Genomic DNA, 19,811 nt, shown 5'->3' on the forward strand with positions numbered 1-19,811 from the left:
GGGAAATAGATATGGATGAAGCCCTTTGCTAAAAAATCTGTGTGTAATGCAAGCTGTCAGCATTTTAAAAAAAAAGGACCAAAATACTCTATCTTGTAGATCGTGAGCCAAATTAAATACACTTTCATACAAATAAAAATGTGGGCTTGTTTGCTTGACTCTGTTTAAATTTGGTCTTTAAATAATTTTTGTGGATCTGTCTGGAATGGTTTTATGGCTGCTGTCACATGTTGGAGACAGTAAATCTGGCCACCTGCGGGCAATTGATCTGCTTCAGTGCAGAGGGAAACAAATTCGAAGTCACTTCTAGTGCTGGGGGGAGCGTGTGGGCTTGCGATTTTTTTATTATTATAAATTTTTCTTCTGTCTTTTGGAAGAATGTGCAGCCATAGATATTGGGATCTGGGTAAGAACTGTGTGGGAGATGTCCCACAACGTGACTACAGCATTTACCTTTCCCTTCCTAAATGTCTCTTTACTGAACTACCTTCTGCATTAATTTGAGAACCTGAACCAAATAACCAGGAGAAGATTGATGCGGCCTCACATTATTTCACACAGTCGATAAATTGTTAAATGGCCTAAAGGACATAGGTTAAAAAAAATCATTTTGTCTAAAAATGAGGCATTTTTAGAGGCTGACAGGCCCCCTGTGTCTCTAGACTGTCTAGTGGGGCAGGTTTGATGCCGTGCCGTGCAGGGGAGCAGCTCTGGTAGCTGTGCACAGCAGCGGGTGCGCAGGCGCTGGGGATGCGTGACCTTGGGTAGCGGGGGGTCCTTGCAGCATCGGTGCCAAACTCCTCCCCAGGAGTGCTCTGCCATGCCCTCAGGAAGGAGCCCTTTCTCATCCAGGAGGCTTTTGATATCCCATGTTCTTGGTAGTGCTGGCCATGTTTAAATACCTTCTTGGGCAGGGAAGGAGCAGTGGGAAGGACCTCAACTGTTCCTGGGGCTACAGCAATAATCCTGTAGCAATGGTCAGGAGAGCAGCTTGCTGGGGCTCAGTATAAGGTGTATTAGCCATGAAGGCCACAGTGGTTATATTCATGCTTGTCTCTGCTTATGCTAGGAACACAGGTGGATTTAATGGGATAGTTACATGAGTAATAACCTGTAGGCTGCCTCCAGGGCTGCTGTCCTGCCAGAGGTCACACACAGAGCAGCTGCTGCACAAAGTCCTTTGCTGTGTTTATTTTGACTGGACAAGTCATTCTTTTAAGATGCTTCTTGGTACGTGACTTAGGAGACTGTTTTGAAACTGGAAAAAGGCTTTAATGTAATAAAGCAAATACTGGCAGTGAGCATGTGCAAATCCTTTCCTAAGGAGAGAGGTAGAGCTGGTGATTTTGCTGGAGTTGGGGTGGTTTTGTGAGTATTGCTAGCTTTAGTTAAATGATATCTCATGTGATTCTGCAAATTTTTTTCTAGCAGTTTTTTTTAGTAGCAAAGCTACAAAATGCTCTACTAAGGTCACATCTATTTGTTCAGCAGTTGCCCTTATGGTACTGTGCACGTATCTCGTTATGTGAGACTGCATTCGTGAGGCAAGTATTTCCAGACACAATTTTACCTCATGTTCTAACACCTGTAGGGTTAGGTAGTTCTGCAGTACAGGAAGAGGTGTAATAAAGACCCACTCTTGCTGCTTCTGGCTTTCAGCTTTCGTTCCATGGTTGACTTCAAGCTTGCACCTGGGGAAGCGGCCCAAAGACACCAGAGCTGGCTTTGGGAGCAGTCGTTTTGCCCTGATTCCCAGGTCTTCGTTGTCTTGGTTAGCTCTGACCTGGCTACTCTGATAGTGGAGTTTGCCCATTTTCTCCCTGGGGTCTGCTGTGATTCAGCTGGCACTGCTGAGAGAGCATTGCTTTCCCAGGGAGGTCAGCCTTGCTTGTGACCCTCTGTTCTGAAGTTTTATTTCTGTGTTTGCATGAAGCATCGTTATGAATAAAATTCTGAGGTGACATGACCTCTCTGAAGTACAGCATGGAGAGGCTGTGAACAAGGACGAGGATCCCTCCTTTTGAGAATTGCAGATAATGATGGTTAACAGAAGTCTGAGGGACTGTGCAGGATGCATGGGCCCAGCGTTTTCAAGGTTTCAGAATTTTCAGTTGCTTCCAATTATTTTTTTGTCTGACTGCTTAAATCGGAGGAGTCTGAAAGGAGTCTGATTTTCAGGATGTACTGTGCCTTAGTCTTTAAAGTATCTTAAATGAAATGCCTAGAATACCAGTCTGAAAAACTTTGGCTGTCAATGACATGCAGGGAGGTGTCGGGGATAGTTCAGGGGGTGAAGGTTTTATTCTGAGTTTGAATCAAATGTGGCTGGTCTTAGTCTTTTTGTAGTTATCAGTGATCTGGGATGAGTGGTGCTAAAGCCAGGCCCTTTAACCGAGTTTCCTCTGGTATGAGCAGTTTGCCAATAGCAGCAGTACCATCCTGGAGAAGTTCAACCCTCTGGTCACATCTTCTGCTCAGCATCTCTGTCTTCTCTGGGGAAGAGATGACAATCAGGATTTTTTCCTGACAAGTTGCTTGTAGTGGTAGATGTGAGGTCCCATACCGTGGTCCAAGATCCCTTGGTCTAAGAGTGTTCCGTAAATCCTCTGTCAGAAACCCTGCAGCAGTGCATAGTCCTCATGGGAAGGAGGATGCTGCAGTCAGTTTAATTTGTGTTTGTTTAACCTGAAATGGGAATTGTTGGCACTGTTGGTTTTCTGGCTAACTCTGCTTATTCCTAGCAGAAGTGCTGCTGGTCATGCCAGTTGATGTCAATGATCCAAAATCACTGTCCATGTCTTACCTTGCCCAGCTGATGCCAAGAGTGTGATAAGCCACCAAATGCAAAACTAAGCCCTTTCGGATCATCCAGCAGCATCTGCCCCTTCCTGGCCTTCCAAACTTCCTTTTATGAGTGCCCTTCGTGGGACGCAGTTAGTGGGTTGTGAAGTTCCCTGGCTCTCTTGCTAATGAGCTTCACGTCTTGCTGCAAAGCCAGACAGGCTAAGAGAAAGATCCATGGAAACTGGCCATGACAGGGGAGAGTTTGGTTTGCTCCTCTTTGGGAAGGCATCTGCTCTGCCTGAGAGTGGCTGGCAGCACTTGGCACATACTGCGGTGCCTGTCCTTGTTCTGCTTTTGCCTCAGGATTGCTCTGAATTAGACTTTTTTTATTGTCCTTAAACTCCGTCCCTTGGAATGTAAGGAAAAGATCGCACTGAATCTATTTTCTGCTGCTTGTTATATCAGCTCTAATGCTTATAGGACTTGGGTTGTACTGATGCGTTAGAATAAAGCAAAATGCATTACTTGTAACTCCTGGGCTTTGAGTGAAACAGGTTACGAAGGGTTAATGCATCTGTTGACTGGTATATTACTCATGTTTGGGACAAGGACTTTTAATTCCACTAGTTAAATTAATCCCCACGGTTTGACAGTGTGTTCCCTGGTCTATTTTTCATCCTTAAATTGCAGTCTGCTGGTTAGTTCCTGTAAAGGGCTGCTGTGCTCTGCATTTTTGCTCCTGTTCTTGTGCTCTGCAGTGCTGCCACATCATCCAGGAGGCACAAGAAGAGCAGAGCGAATGGGGCGAGATGTCACGGCATTTTTAGGGCTAGATCTGTGGGTTATGTTCGCTTGAGTGTTGGCTTGAGTGACTGTCGTCTGGAGAAATGGCACCCCTTGGCACGTGAAGAGTTCAGGTGTCTGTTACTCCGCTCAGTCCCAAGAAACTTCTGCTTGTAACTCCCGCATTAATAGCAGGTTGTTTGTGCAAATTGCCTGTGCATTCGTGGGAGAAGAGAGTTTGTCTTTTATCTGATAATCAGAAGAAATCACTGCAGCATAATCAAAGGAGGAAGGCTCATTCAGAATATAATTTGTTGGTGCTGTCTGACCACCATATGTTGTTTAACTTTCATCGTTTTTTTGGCAAGATACAAAATAATCTCTGCAAAATATGGGAGTACGTGGCTGAAGAGTCTATTTAAAAGTAATGCACTATTAAAATGGATTGGCTGTGCCTGAAATATTTCTAGATTTATTTCCTGTCAAAGGTGGTAAAATATTTGAGGCAAATGGCCTAGTTTTGTTTAGAGAGTTGCTTGTGGAAGAGCTTAGAGAGATGGATTTAACCATTTTTTATTTTAATTGTACAAATATATTTTAATTGTTACGCATCATTATAAATCAGTTTGCTATCAGTTATTTTCTTTTCACTCTTTTTCCTTTCTGGCCCGCTGCTCTGTACTTATTCTAACAAACTGCCTGGAAGCCTGAACTCTCAGCTGGGCATGCGGGGTAGTGAATAGCTGTAGTGAATGCAGCTTACACCTTACCCTGTTCTTCTTAGTACAGTCCAATTAAAAATATCGTAAATGCACCTAGATGAAGACTTTTTTTTTTCCTCAAAGCTGCTTGATTTGCAGATGGCTGAGAGTCTCTGCTGACTGATCTGTTAAGGTCTGTTAAAGAGACGATACAAGAACCCTTCAGGTTATGTTTATTTGCTTCCCCCGTCCCTCCATTTTAAAATGCACTGCTGTGTAGTCTTCAAGAAAAGGTGTTGTTTTTTTTTTTTTTTGGACTGTGTACAAGCTTCTTGTCTACAAGCCTCTTTTTGATGCAGAACTAATTGCTAACGTTCTTTACAGCTCAGTCGTTGGCTAAATGCTATCAGGATTTTATTCTTGTGCCCCTGTTTTAAGCGTTTTCTGACCAAATTCTACTAGTCCAAGTGTGGCTCCAGCAGCCGGACAGTCTTCCAGCAGTAGCACCTGGTTGAGCTGCGTTGCTGAAATGTGTCCGTGTTAGGGACTTAGACTAAATGGATTCAGCAGTGAGCTTAGCCTGCAGTGGCAAGCCACTGAATTAATATTAGTTGGGCTCTGTGTGTACCTGAGGGACTCTGCACCATTTTAATCAGAATAGTTGAAAATGGATTTGTGTACTACTCTTCTGAGGAGGCTTTAAAGAATCAGAGTTTGGCACACAATCTACCTTGAGTTAATCTACCATCATAACTAATGATTTCACCGTTCAGACATAAAGTATCGACCTTAAAGGGTTTTTCTTACAGAGCTGATGGCTTGATTCTTTTTAAACGCTAATGCCCAGGGTATAATCTCTCTGAATAGTGTAATAGCTTTATATTTAAGGTAGATTGGGGATAAAATTTTGTGTTTTCATGTGAAGTATGAATGCTAGTAACGTATTCAGGCAGGAGCTACCTTATTTTACCTTTGAGGGTACTTATCAAATAATTTTTATTGGAAACTTAATATATTGAGACAGTGAATGGGAAGCTGATGAGAATGCTAAGGAACATGATGGCATTGCATCGCTTTTGCTGTCTGCAGATATGCAGCACGGGTTGATTCATTTAGCACATCATCTGAAATCATGTAGTGTTCAGTACCGATTAAAATTATCTGAAATTAGGTGTAAGAGATTCCTCCGCGTTAGCTTTGAAGGATCTTCTGTTCATTGCTGAAATAGTTGGGATAGGTACCGAGACATCTCCAGCGACTGCAGGTGTTACGCCTGATAGATGTCAATACTGCAGCAGCAGCCAGAGGAGTTGCGCAGGATTTAATTTCACGCTTGTGTATCCGAGTGTCAAATTGGTCCCCTTCTCTTTTAATCGTGTATTTGCAAGTCTCAGACCATGTATTCTGGTATTCATTACTCCTCTGCCATCAGCGTTGGCATGATGTATCACACTGAGCCATGCAGCGAGAGCCCTTTTGCCATCCCTTTGCTTCCTCCCTGTCTCCTGCTCTGTGTATTTGTGCCAGCCCCCTCCTCTTCCTCTATTTTGTCCGTTTTATTCTGAGCCTTCTTGGACCATGTTTCTCCCCCTCCTATTTTCCTGACTTGCCCCCTTGTCCAGGGCTCCCAGAAAAGTGCAGCCTCCCTGTTTTTGCTCTGTGCTAGATGCTGGCTGCTCTCCAGCATCCAGTTCTGCAGGAGTGGAACAGGAAATCACTTTGCTCTTCTCTGCTCTTGAGCTGTTAACCATCTCCCCCCGGAAAGAGAACAGAGGAAATTCGTAGTGATTTGGTGTCTTAACTCTCATTTCTTCTAAAAATTGTTCTGATCTTGAACACCAGATGGTCTTGTGTGAGCTTGTCTGAGTCACCTTCATGATGCCTTTGGGAACTGTGGAATGAGTGTTTCACCAAAATAAGTAACTGTGCCCTAACTGGCTGGAGCTGAAGGAGATCATCTGGGTGTATTTCTTCCAGTGAAAGAAGCAGTTTCAACAGCACTGAAATACCTGGTACATCTTCATTGGGAGTGTCTAATGGGTTAGTAGGAGGGCATTCTCTAGTGGAAGATGCTCCCACCAGTAGCTACTTGTTCCCACAATGTTTATTCCAGAGGCCCCACTGCAGGAGTGTGTGGCCACATCCTGTGAACAGACCAGAAAATGGAGCTAGCCCAATAAAGAAGAGGTTTTTGTCGAGGTTTTAGGTGGAGGCAGTCCAGTTATACCTTCCCAGTTCATAGCATAGCTGGAGATTTTGGCTTTCCATCCTTTCTGGAGGCCTTCAGGAAGGACATGTCTATAAATGGCTGATGATTGGCACATTATCACCCTTTCGTAAGGGCAGTGTTGACATTCACATTGATCTGCCAAGCAGGTGATTGCAGGATTTTAGTTAGAACAGAATGTTCCAACTTGTTTTCTTCTGTTTTCTTTTTTCTTTTTTTCTGTAGTCCTACAGAAGATGCATAGCAACACAAGTTACAAGTGTCTTTCCATGCTTCTTATGATGAATACTCGAGCTCCTCTCTTAGTTTGTGATATCTTTTTTGGTAGAATTAAATTTGTGTACAAGATGGCTCTTCATCTTTTATAAGTATATATAAACTTACGAAAATATAAAGTGTCTATGCAGGAAACTAAAACTGTGTGTTTTCAGAAGAATATCAAGTTTTTAATTGCATAAATAAGATGCTGACTTAAGCAAATGTTCCATTTCATATTAAAGTGAGGGATTCATGAAGACTTGGATTTGCATAATTTAATTTTCTGCACAAAGCATACCGAAAATCAATAGAAAGCTTCACAGTCATACCATAGTTGCCATGTGAATATTCTTTGATGGTTCAAGCTAAGAGAGTACAAAGGGTTTTTACAACTTGTTTCAAATGTTATGCACTGACCTCTTCAACAAATATAGATTTTTGACATAGTTTCTCTTTTTCTTTTTTCTGATTTGCAAGGCAAGCAGAAGTGTTCAGTGAGCAGGTTCCTGCATGACCACTTTACCTCTTCGAGGTGGTTGCGTGGTATCCTCCTGGCTGTACAAATCAGCTTATTTGGGAAGGAAAGGGGTATCTACAGGCATTTACCCCCTCTTCATGAGTATGACCAGAAATAAGTTACTGTAGTCTCCTGTTAACATAACGAGGAGGGACTTCAGTGTATTTCTCAGGGCATGTGATTTTAAATGAGTAATTGGGACAGTTTTTCTGAAAGTCCTTCCACCTATCTGAGTTACTTCTCTGTTGAGTTCCTTGGGACTTTCACTGTCTTCGATATTTGAGGGTTTTTTTGCAGAGGATTTGGTTCCCCACGCCCCTCATCCGTTATCTCTCTGTTGAGTGAGTGGCAGTTACCTTCCCTCCAGATAGAGATGCTGGATAAATCAGAGAGGTGCCTAAAAATCTTTGTAGCATAATCTGTTTTAATGTTTCTAGCTCACAGCCTGGAGTGAATTAGAGTTCAGAAAGCTGCCAAGAAATTTGGAAAATGCATTCAGATCAGAGGCTCATAATTAATTGCACAGTGTACCTTTGCTTGTACAAGAGGAGATCTGACATTGGCAAATCTGTAATATCTTCCCTGAGATTTCTAGACTTTCTCTACCTATTTAGGGTTCCAAAAAAGAAGCAGAATCAATGATCCATGTTGCAGAATGAATATTGCCTGTAAAGTTGAGCATATGTACTCCTTGGACACTCTCTACTGCTGTGGCGTCAAGGAGGTGTCACCCAGAAAGTATCCCAAATTGGGGGAAAGCCAAATTCTGAGTTTTTGGTGCTTTATATTCTGAAAAGGTCTATAACAAGCTCTGCTTACAGCCCTGCTGTAATTGGCTTGAGAATAGATGGGAATATAATGCTCAGAGTGGATTCATGCAGGTAGCGAAGCTTGAGGGGGTTTTCCAAAGTTTTAATTAGAATTATTCAGCTAGTCCCTCACTGATCAAATGAGTGGTTTGAGATCAGTTTGAATTGAATTGCCAGAACCAGGTGGTGCATACTTGCTCTTCACGTTCTGCATCTAAGGCTTTTTTTTCCTCTCACTGTGTGTATGCATGTATTGTAACACAAAGCTCTTGAGCTGCAGTGCTCTGCGAAAGGTAGAATTCATTAGACTTCTTTTTTTCCTGACATCTGGGAATTTGCGGACCTCTAGCTCGGTTCAGTCAGATGTATAGAAACAATAAATAAATTTGCATGTAAAAAAAAAAAAAAAACTTAATGAAAGCTATGCCTAAGCTATTCCTTGTAAAGGCAAAAAAAAATCATTAGCTGAATAAAGGAAAAAATAAATGCAAAAAATCCTGGGATGCCATGTGGAGTGCCTTCTTTGTTGTTTTGGTTGCTGCATGCAATTTGTTTTCTTTTGTGAAGTTTAACGAGGTTTGATTCTTTCCTGACCCTTACTCCCCCGTCACAAGGCATTGCAGTTGCCCTCTGGATATTTGTGTGACTTGGGCAGCCTTCCTGTGGCTGAAGGCAGCGCCACGTGTCTGCTCCGCTTGAGCGAGTCGCACGGAGCGATGCTGCTCCAGCCTTGCTGCTGTCAAGAGGCTGCGCCAAAGGCCCCAGCTCTGCGGGCACAGAGGGCCTTTCACAGAATGGTTGAGGTTGGCAGGGACCTCTGGAGATCATCTAGTCCAACCCCCTGCTCTAGTGGGGACACCCAGAGCACGGGGCACAGGGTGGCATCCAGGCGGGTTTGAGGATCTCCAGAGAAGGAGCCTCCACAGCCTCTCTGGGCAGCCTGTTCCAGGGCTCTGGCACCCTCACAGGAAAGAAGTGCTTCCTCACATGGAGATGAAATTTACTGTGGTTGGGTCACTATGTACCCATTACCCCTTGTTCTGTTGCGAGCCACCATGGAGAAGAGTTTGGCCCCATCTTCCCTACCTTCTCCCCTCAGGTACTTAGACATATTGACCAGATCTCCTCTCAGTTTGTTTTTGTTCCATCCCGAGCACAATTCTTCCAGGCGGCCATTTTAAGATGGATGCAGTTATGGCAACCAGGATGTAACATGGTACAGCCGCACGCCACAGCCTTGCATCTATGTTTTTAGAGATCTGGAAAATAATTTTGTAGTATTACAATTTTTTTTACAATTATTACAATAAACTTACACTGTCTTTAGGATCTAGACTGAGAAATAGGGATGATATGTCATGGTTTGTACTTATTTGCTTGTGTACATCAGAATAACCTTATGGAAACATCTCAAGTTAGGCAGATTTTGTGCTGGATATGGGCACCAATGAGTCCCGTTTAATGTGAATCATCTTTGGATGGTGGGTTTTCAAGGCCAAAATAAATACAATTAATACACAATACACCTCTTGCCTTTAATTTAAGCAGTGCCAGTTGATAATCTCTGCTTGGCTAAGATTTAGAGTTTGCAGCTTAAAATCCAGGAGTTCAGTACCATTTTTCTAATGATTCCTGCTTCTTCTCTTTGCAGCTCTGACTGAAGGTTATGTTGGCTCCCTGCACGAGAGCAGACATGGCAGTTCGGTGCAGATCCGGAGGCGCAAGGCTTCGGGGGATCCTTACTGGGCGTACTCAGGTGAGCTGACACCTCCAGAGGACTGGCATGAAATGTGAAGGACCTTCGAAGTCAAAACGGTTACATTTTGTTGCTCAGAAACAGGATTTTGAATTAGTTGCTCAGGATTTTGAATTAGTCTTACAGCTTATTTTTTTCTGCCTACCTCCTTGCCAACTGTTTCACTATCAAGTTCTTACCTAGAAGCAACCATGTGGCAAAGCCCTCGAGACAATAGCTTTGAAAAACATTATTTACTTAAATTTGAGTTTCTGCATTTGGCTTTCCTTAGGCTTGCACTTAAACTTGTGCTCTTTTCCCCTTCACCTTAAATCAACAATAAATCCTGTCCTTGTATCCCTCCCGTTCAGGCAGCAGTTTCCCATGGTCGCTCTCATTTTCCACCTTTGCTATTGGCACACACATTCCTTGCTTTCTTGCATGCCTGCCAGTTACCTGCAGGGTTTCCCTTATTACTCTCCTGCTTCTCTGCATCTTTTTTTAGTACTTTGGCACTTCCAACAAAACCTGTATTATCACACAAGCTTATTCTTTACCCTCTTTCTCCAGTCAGTAGCTTTCCACGCTTGCCATTTGCCTCTGAGCCTTCTAGGAAAACTAAAAATCCAGACCACAAGTTACTTGGAACTTTCCAATTAATGTTTTGCGAATAAATGTTTTTCCACTGTGGTGTAATGATGATTGAGATACATCAGTGTAGTATCACAGCATGATGAGTGATGTTGAGAAGCCAGGATGTGATTGGTGTTTCTTGTAAGTCTCTTAAAGAAGTAGTGATGTGTCTGCACAATTTTAAAATGCTACAAATCAAAACATACTTCAGAACGCTCCTTAAACATACCGTATGTGGGTTAATACAGGTTTAGAAAATTCCAGGTCTGCATTTGAAGTTTTCAAGAAATTAGAAATCATGTTAGTAAACGTGTTGACTCTGTGCACAAAAATATCTAGCGTCTTGCAAGAATTTGTGAAGATTTCATGTGTCATCATGACCTTCCGCGTGCTTTTTAGAAAAACGATGATTTCAAATATTTGGTACTCATCCAAGAGAAATGTCATGCAGGCCTAGTCTTTCATCTGAAGGAGAAATATGACTTGTAAGAAGTCTGGATAGTGATATTAGATAAACAGGCAAATGTCAAATTTTGACTGCCAATACCCGTCTCTTATGCAGATCATAAATTTCATTGGGAATGAAGGAATATAGGTGAACTCAGAATTTTTTTGTTAATATATAAAATAGCGGATGTCATATTTTCAGAATACAAAATGTCTCACTTGACGGTGAGGTCATGCAAGTAAAACTACTTAGCAGTGTAGGTCAGAGGATATTTTTTAGTTAAACTTTGAGATTAGTAACAGGTGGGAAAGTGCTGACACAAGTTTAAGCCTCCAAACTCTTTGTAGAAAAGTGATTCGAGGTAAAATCTTTATGTTGGAATAATGGTCTATTCCTATCTGCTGCTCTCTAAAATATTGCAGTTTAAGTGGCCCTTGGCAGGTTATTTATATATTTATTTACTTTTTGTTACTGAAATATGTATTCGGAATATTAATTGCAAGTTGTTAAAGGAAAATATCTGAAAAAATACTCAAATTAGTCTGTCACATGTCAAAACTCTTTGCTTCAGTTATTGGACTTTTTTTTTAACTAGTCCAGTACTTTTTTTTAAAAACTTGTCTCTGCCTGTGACAGTTTTTGTAATTCTATTTTTGTAATGGTTTAGTTTTTCCTCTGAGTAATATCGCTTGTTGAGCCCTCCAAAAAAAGCTTTTACCACCCACTAATCCTTTCAGAAACATGTCAAAATAAAATATATAGCCCTGATATGTAATTATAACTTACCTATTGTTTTTTGCATCTTTTTGTTTCCTGATAAATCCCCTGCTTCTACGAGGAAAATAGTCAATCTGTGAGTTTTCCCCCTCACGCTCCTCTGGAGAACAGACAGCAACTTCTCAGTAGTCAATCACATGCCACGCTACCTAATTAGCGCTATCTAATTAGAACCTTTTTGTCACTATTGCTGGGAAAAGGAGTAAATTAGGAAGTGGAAAAGGCAGAAATGATATATTTACCAGAACTTGTCAAGAAAGCAAAAGAGGACATCATAGCATGTTCTCACAGTGCCTTGTCAGACTGGTGTTTGCACAGAGTAGCCTGAAATGCCGTTCCTGGAGGAGAGTGGCTCCCTCGGCGCCGAGGCGCCTTTGCATTTGAAAATGTAATGTTACTCTGACACGAGTTCAGAAAGGATAAACTTCAGTTACTGATTAGAAATCAGAGCTTTGAGGTCTGTAATGGCTTGTATGAAGGCACCTAAATGTGCTGTGTCCCTGAAGATCCTTCTGAACTGCGATGCCTTGGGCATGCCCCGTACCAAGCACTGAGGTCTATGCTGTGGTGATCGCCCTTCACTGGGCAATTTTAAAGGACAACGATTTTAAACTTTATAAAATAAGCCTGTTGTCTCCAGACATGAGTCCGACTATAACATTTACTCCAGCTGAGAAATAAAACCTGGGATTTGAACAGAAAATAAAGACTAGATAATTAAATGAGGAAAGAAATCAAGGCCTGTTTTAAATGGGTTCTGTCAAAAAGACAGAGGGAAACACAATCAGCCTTTCCAAGGAAACTTTGTTAAGTCTAGGCTAGTAGCTCTTTAAACCACATTCAGAAATGAGCGAAGAACACTGCAAAAAAGAAAAAAAGAGCAACTTGTCCTTCAACAGCAGGAGTGAGCGGACACTGAAGCCTCCTGGATGCTCTTGTTCAGGATTTCTGATGGAAAGTTCCAGCTAATCCCACTTCCAGGGGGATTTCTCTGTGTGCATGTATATATGTGTATTTTTGGCCAAGGACTGTGTTTTGTGATTTGCCTGAGACGTGCCAAATAGCGCCTGGCTGTGTCGTCTGCAGCTAACGAGGTGTAGACTGGGAGCAGCACAGGGGAAGCAGGTAGGTGCGGATCCTGGATGTGGTTCAGGGTAGTCCCATTAGACTTCTTTTCAATATAATTTTTTCAGTTAGATTAATCATATTGGATGAAGCACAAGTGAAGTATATTTTGCACATCTTTAATTGTTTGCAGAATGCTGCATGTTACTAATATCCATAATAGTGACAGGTAGCAACTCAGATGCCTTCTCACCTATCTGCAAATATCTTTTTAGATTAAAAAACATTATATTTACAAAGAAGTCATACAGCAGGATGCAGTCAAAGCACCCACCAGATTCTGGGGCTTTCTGCCTGGCCCTCCCTTGAGCTGTATGTGGTGTTTCATAAAGCAATAATATTCTAGGCATTAAACAAACCTCTCGGCATGTTGCCTCTGTGAGTGCAGAAAGCAGTTTGCCAGGGACCTCTTCAGCCCATATTACCACGCAATAGGCCTAAAAATGGGAAGTGAGAGGGTCAGGAGTTTTGGATGAGATTCTGGGATATGTCTTGACTGAGATGCTTGCACCTGAAGCAGTAGCAGTTCTAAAAAGCTTACCTATATCCACCTACTGATATCTTCTTTTTCTTCCTTTTACTTTTTTTTCCTCTGGAAAACTATTACGAAAAACTGATAGGAGAACTGTTGCATGAGGTCATAGATAAACAGAAGCGGCTGTGGGGAAACATTTCTCCTTCCTCTGCCATGCAGATTGGAAATTCCTCTTGGAGTCTTTGGAGATCACTAACGGTGTGATCTCGTGATCTCTTCTTTTCTTTTTTTCCTCCGCAGTATTTGTGAGGTGAGCAGGGCTGAGGGGGGTCTGTGCTGCCCCGGGGCAGGCTGTGGGGGGAGATGGTGCTTTCCTGGCTGGAGTTTCCAGGTCGAGCTGTGGCGCCGGTCCGGAGCTCCGCTCTCCTGGAGGCTGCTCGGCCCTGCCCCACCGCCTGCCTCATGGAGGCCTCATGCAAGGAACACTCCCTGAGTAATCAAAACCATCCGGACTTTGGGAACAAAAGAAAGCAGGCATTGGCCAAGGATGCGTGCACGTTCTTTTCAAGCTTATTTAACTATCTGTTTGTAAAGAGAACCTTGTGCAGGAAACGCGTACAGTTTCTTTTTTTTTTCCCACATCTTTAATCTTGTAGCGTATTTCAGGCATCCTTTTATTTTCTTCCCTCTTTGTACCTTTGATATCTCTCATTTACTGTGTAAAATTATTAGCACTACTTAAGATGCTTCTGGGCTTTTTTTGTCTGCTTGTTTTGACTGATGTTCTTTCTCTCTAAGATGTTAGATCCCTTCTCTGTGTGAAACTGTGCAACTGTTGGGAATGTAAGTAGAAGTTAATAGAAGAAAAATAGGCTCTGCAAGGGTAGGGATGACCCTGTGAGTGGAAGAAAAGTCCATTAAGAACAGGAACTCTGGTCCCCCTGTTATGCTGCTGGCCACCATCAGCCTGTGAATGCTTTGTCCTACAACACTTAGGCAGTTATTGCTGTCCTTTAAGATGCTATTATTTAAAATGTAACCAGCGGTGAGTATAAGAATTGAGCTTTCTTCTTGAAAGCAATTGCTGGCATTAAAACAGGAAAGATCAGTAAAGGTTATTTCCTGAGAGAATAGCAAATGGTGTTAACTGTGATGAAATGTAACTTGGTGATGTCCTTTGTAAATGTGTGAATTTCTATCTCGTCGCATAGATTGTTCTCATTAGATAAGCTGCTAATGTGAATTGGACAGGAAATAATCGGCGCACAGTTAGGAGAGCATCAAGACTTATTGAACCGAAAGGTAACTAATGGCCTATTTGCCTTGGTCAGTATTTCATTCTTTTTCTGTCCCTCTGCATAATAAATCTGAATATTGACCAAAACTCTGGCACATGGTATGCAGTTTTCCCACTGTAAGAGTGTGCATCTCTGGTAAATGCTGGATGGTCAGAATGAGCAGATTTCAGCTATGTATCTATTTCCTATTTTTTTTAAGCTGATATTCTAAAGGGGACCTAAGTTGCAACAGAACCAAAAGTCTTCCCATTAATACCTGATCTGATCAGGTAAACAGTAAATTGAAATGTGAATATTTTATCTGCATTCATCAGAGACAAATGGTTGGCTTCACTGAACCTTGCTGAAATCATCTGCAACGCATTCGTTTCCCTGTGCAATCTTATTAGTGTGACAGTTGTTGTGGAAATCACTGCTGCAGTCCTTCATAAGAAACCCATAGCTAGAGACTGTTGCTGCTGTTACTGTCTAAGCATGAACCTTGATTTTCCATGTATGCAGCTAGAGTAAGTGGCATACTGCCAAGTTGTCTCAAATAAACACGAAATACTGACTATATCTGCTGAGTATTTTTATTCTGATAGTAATTGCACATGAATTTTCTCTTCTGTGTGCTGGGCATTGTACAAATGTACAGCAGAAACATACTTGACTCTGGTACCTGTATCAAAGTCCGCACTTAGGAATATGTCAAGGAGAAGTACTTTTAATCTTTCTTTTTAGCTATTCATAGTTTTGAAGTAACATATGGAAAATACGATCTTTGTTTTGTTATGAAAATGAGGAAATGAGGTTTTCAAGTCCCTATCCCTGAGAGTAGGATTTATCTTCCAAAATCTAGCCCCATGTGAGTAAGGAATCCACAATCATTTGTGATGAATATGTAGTGAATATTACATTAGCATTTCTCTAAGGAAAACTTGTCCAAGTAGGCTGTAGTGGCATTTTTACTAATCCATATTGCTGGGAAGCCTGGCACTGATTGAGGCTATGGTCATTTACTTTGTTTGTCTATTGGCAAATTTCTATGTAACCTCAGGTACTAACTTAGTTTCTATTTAGATACAGACATGATTTCTTTACTGAATACCAGTAATACTGTTTTCTGTCTTTTCTTGCCACCTTTTCTTGCATGTGGTTTATTCCAAGTACTGTCACAGACAATCATGGTATCCACTCTACATTGAAAAGGTTGACTGATTTTTAAATAATGAGCATGGTTATGGTGAAATTGCCTTTCTCTTTTTGGCAAGGTTCTTTATGGAAATTCTTTTTTTTTATGCCTTAAACATGTTAAAGCAAATCCCTGCTGTCTCTAAAACAGTTTTTTCTCTATACTGTTTTTGAGTAGGTTGTCTATTGATGTCTTAATAGTGTGGAGAAGCTTAAATAAGAGGTGCAAAGAACTAGATGTTAACTTGATTTCTTTCATGAAGTATTTCTGTACTACAGCACAATTGTATTAAATAATACTCGAGATGAAATCTTTGGAGTTGCAGATACAGTTGCTGCAATAATGCATCAGAATTCTTTTACTTTCTACTGCTGTATTTACACCTCTGGTTACCTACATTAAAAGGAAGAAGTACAAAGAACTGCTAATGATTTGGGGGAAGGGGAGAGGACGAATGGACCCACTATGCCTTTAAACATGAAATTTTTGTTGCATTTTCCTTCAATGTGAATACTGGGACATTCGCAGGAAACATCTGGAACAATAATAATTATGACTCTTTCATAAATCCTCTTTCATAAATCTAAAAGTGTGTTGAAATGCAGCAAGAAGTTGAATGTTGTCAGTTTAACTGACTTCTAGTCATTGAATAGGAAACAATGTAAAGTATTTCTGGTTCTCTGTTTTAGACATAAACATGTGAAAAACTTCTGTATTTTAAACATACAAAAGAAAAATGGGATGTTTGGGTAGCAGCTGTGATACAAGCTCTGCAAACGGACTGGCACTAACATTATTGCTGTAGGGCAAGCATGAAATAATCAGGGAATCGATCAGAATTTTAATTGCAGGCTGTTAAGTGCAATCGTTGTCTGAAAGGACGGAGCAGGGCCAGTGTTGCAGTTGAAGCTGCATCTGCAGCTTCATTTTTGTTACTTCTGAGAAGTGAGATGGCTGCTTTGAACCATGCAGTGACTGTGCAGAAGATCTTCTCAGTATCTCTGCCCCAGGAACTGTCCCCATCTCTCTCCTCCTTCCAGAAAGCACCTCCATCTTGCAGAATGTGACACTGAAGACTTCAGGATCATAACAACAACAAAACAAATCTTGAAAAAGCAGCACTTGCCTGAAGAGGGAGGATACCTGCCCTGTTGAATGAGCTTACAAAGGGATTGTGAGCAGAACCAGTGCTGTGGCTGGCTGCGGGTTGGGGGTTCCCATACAGCTCCTTGACTGCTGCTTGCAGTGACTGTTACGAGTGGAGTCACTGCTTTTAGGCAGTGCTTTATACGAGTGGGGTCACTGCTTTTAGGTTGATTGTCATGTGGCTGTTACTTGGAAAAAGGTGGAATTAATGATCATCATGTCAGGTGTATGGGTTTTTGTATGTCTCCTAGTACTGCAGTACAAGTGCTTAGAGCAGTCAGAGGAGTTTTAATTCTTGAAACATCTGAGGCTGACATATTTATATGAGGAGACCGAAGAAGAGGGCATTTTTACCTATGTGATATATACTCTGCTGAGCTTATAGCAAAGCTCCAAGTGCAGCCTGGGGGTCTGCACTGTGTGCTGTATGATGGACCACACATCCAGCCTTATCAAGTGGTAGTTGAAGAGATCTCTGCTGTCTTGGAAACTGCCTCTTCTGGTGGGATACAGTGTCAGCCGGGTGCTGGGAAGCTCGTGAGCTGCTGAGGTACTGGTAGAGCCATGGAGTGTGACCCATCCTGCAGCGGCAAGGGGGACAACTCCCTGCTGCTCTGGCTGTGCTGCCTGCTATGCTAAAGCTCATGAGGAGAGGGAAGGAGGAGGTTTGGGTTGGGACAGCTTGAGGAAGAAGTTTTTTTTTTCTATTCAATGCACTGAACAGTTGGCTCTAATTTACAGGGCTTTTATTAAAGACTGGATGTGCCCAGAGAGTTGGATGGAGACACTTTTAACTGTCGAATTAAATAAATATGAAATCCTGCAATGGAGTGCAGAGCTGTGCATATAAATTACATCTTTAAATATCACTTGAATGATTTTCTGGAAATGTTTTAAACTCTCCTCTGAACCTATAAGGGTCATCTGGGTAGCATCCCAAATGGAGAAGGCACCAGAATGATTTATTCAAGAGGTATGTTGCTCCATGGTGTAAAGTTCATGTCAAGCCTCGCTGTGAACCTGAGTATCAGGCTCTTGTTTTGTAGAGCTGGGAAGGCAAGTGGGTTTAATTCAGCTGAACTCTGAACGAGTATCTCCCAGGTCTGTGTTTATTCCTATCTCTTAATACAGCACAGCTATGTGGTGAGCAGGGCTGAGGATCGCTCATGATTTCTCTTTGAATGCAGTTACGTTTGCTTCACGCTGCTGCAGGATTGCAGCACTGCAGGTGTGTTCAGATGCACATATAGCCTACCATAACCATGTAATATAGCATATAACCTACCCCACATAGCTGCTATGAGTTAGAGTCATGGTCAAACACAGCCACTGACAGCACAGGGAGCCTGAAGCTGCGTCTTGGATTACCCAAGTGTGACCGAGCAGAGGGCTGAACCAAGGCTCTGACATTGGCCAGGCCTGCTTTTACTTTGCTGTAGTTAGAACATTCTGGTCAACCTCTAAGTTGTGTAGCTACCATATATATCAGGAGGAGCTGCTTTGCTTGGGATTATTCTGCTTGGGACCCAATTTTGAGATTTTTTTTTTCTTTTGAACTGTCTTGGTATATACCTTTGCTGAGAATCAAACAAAGGAGCAGCCCTACAGTTGGCAGCTTGAAGGTGCCCAGTTCAAGGGGTGTGGACTGTGGCTTCCTTGCTTCTTTCCTATGTGGAGTACTGAAAAAAGTCTCTGTCTCCTTCCCAACTCACCTGCAAATCACTTAGTTACAGCTGAGGTGGTTGGTGTCCTTTAATTGCTCTTCATCCCATGGTTTGCACCTTGCTGGATCAGGACCTCAGATGACTGGTTTTGCGCTTTCATTTGCATTCGATATCATCTGGTCTTTGAATGCCTTGGAGCCACTCCATGTGCCATCTTCCCGTATGAAGCAAATGGTAAATGCAGAAGTGAGTGTTATGTGATCTGCTTTGTGTTTGTGAGGGTATTTCTCAAGCACAGAAATAAAATTTACCCTGAGGTAACAACCACACTGGAGCCATGGAGGACTTAGATCACTTGCCATTCAGTTTCATGTGTCGTCTTTGCTCCCAAAGTGTGGTGTTGTGCTCCGCACTGCTGGGCTCAGGTTGCTTGCTGCAGCTGGCTGTGCTCTTTGGGGAATGAAAAGCTATTTTATGTTCTGGATGCTAATCCGCTCCTAACCAGAGGTGACATTAATATCTTCAGATAGATTTTAACTTACAGGTTTCCATGGTGCTTCAGGTCTTGTTTAATAAGACAGAGAACTTGTCTCTGTTGTTGGATACGTAAAATTGAGATGTTTGTTTGCATGATACCATATTATAGCATAGGTACTCAAGGCTGACCTCTGAGGAAGAGTTCCTGACTGTGTCGGGTATCGGTTTGCAGATGGAGAATCTTTAGTGACTTTTGAAAGCAGACGTGAGTGTATCTTATCCAGATATTGTTCCTATTGCAGTAGGGCTCTGCAGGTGCCCTCCAGCCATCATTACCTCGGCAAAAAAACACCCAGAAAAGTGGCCCCTGCCCTCAAGTTTATATAGGCAATATGTAAGCTGAGATGTAGTTTGTCTTGAACGCATAAATGGCTGAAGTCAGGTGTAATGAGGTGGGACTGTGGTGGAACAGGTACTAAGAGCCTTTCCTTTCTCTGTGCTGTTCAAAACCAACTGCATGGCTCTTATTTCCTAAATGCTTTGTCTTAATACTGTATTCATGTGAAAAATCTAATAAGCTTTGAGCTTATTCTGAAGCCTTCCACAGTGCTTCCTGCTACCATTGCCTGCATTTGAACTTCAGAAAACTAGTAGGACACAGTATATTTAAGATGTTCTCAGATTTGGTCAAAACAGTGGGGAAGGAAGAGGAGCTTGGTAGACCGAAGGCACACAGAGGTCTCAAGTGCATAAACCCGTTTCCTTAGGAAACTAGGCTAA

General features: G+C 42.1%; 1 protein-coding gene across 1 annotated transcript in view; it reads left to right on the forward strand.

Annotated features, from left to right (window-relative positions):
* PTPRG (protein tyrosine phosphatase receptor type G) overlaps nt 1-19,811 on the forward strand; it is a 375,249-nt gene that overhangs the window by 71,780 nt on the left and 283,658 nt on the right. The window contains exon 2 of the mRNA XM_088528261.1: nt 9,731-9,835. Coding sequence (XP_088384387.1) covers nt 9,731-9,835 — 105 coding nt within the window. The remainder of the gene's footprint in view (nt 1-9,730; nt 9,836-19,811) is intronic.

The sequence above is a fragment of the Tinamus guttatus genome, unplaced genomic scaffold (genome assembly GCF_059628265.1).
Source record: "Tinamus guttatus ecotype Peru unplaced genomic scaffold, ASM5962826v1 Tinamus_guttatus_pri_ptg000307l, whole genome shotgun sequence".
In the NCBI taxonomy this organism is placed as follows: domain Eukaryota; kingdom Metazoa; phylum Chordata; class Aves; order Tinamiformes; family Tinamidae; genus Tinamus; species Tinamus guttatus.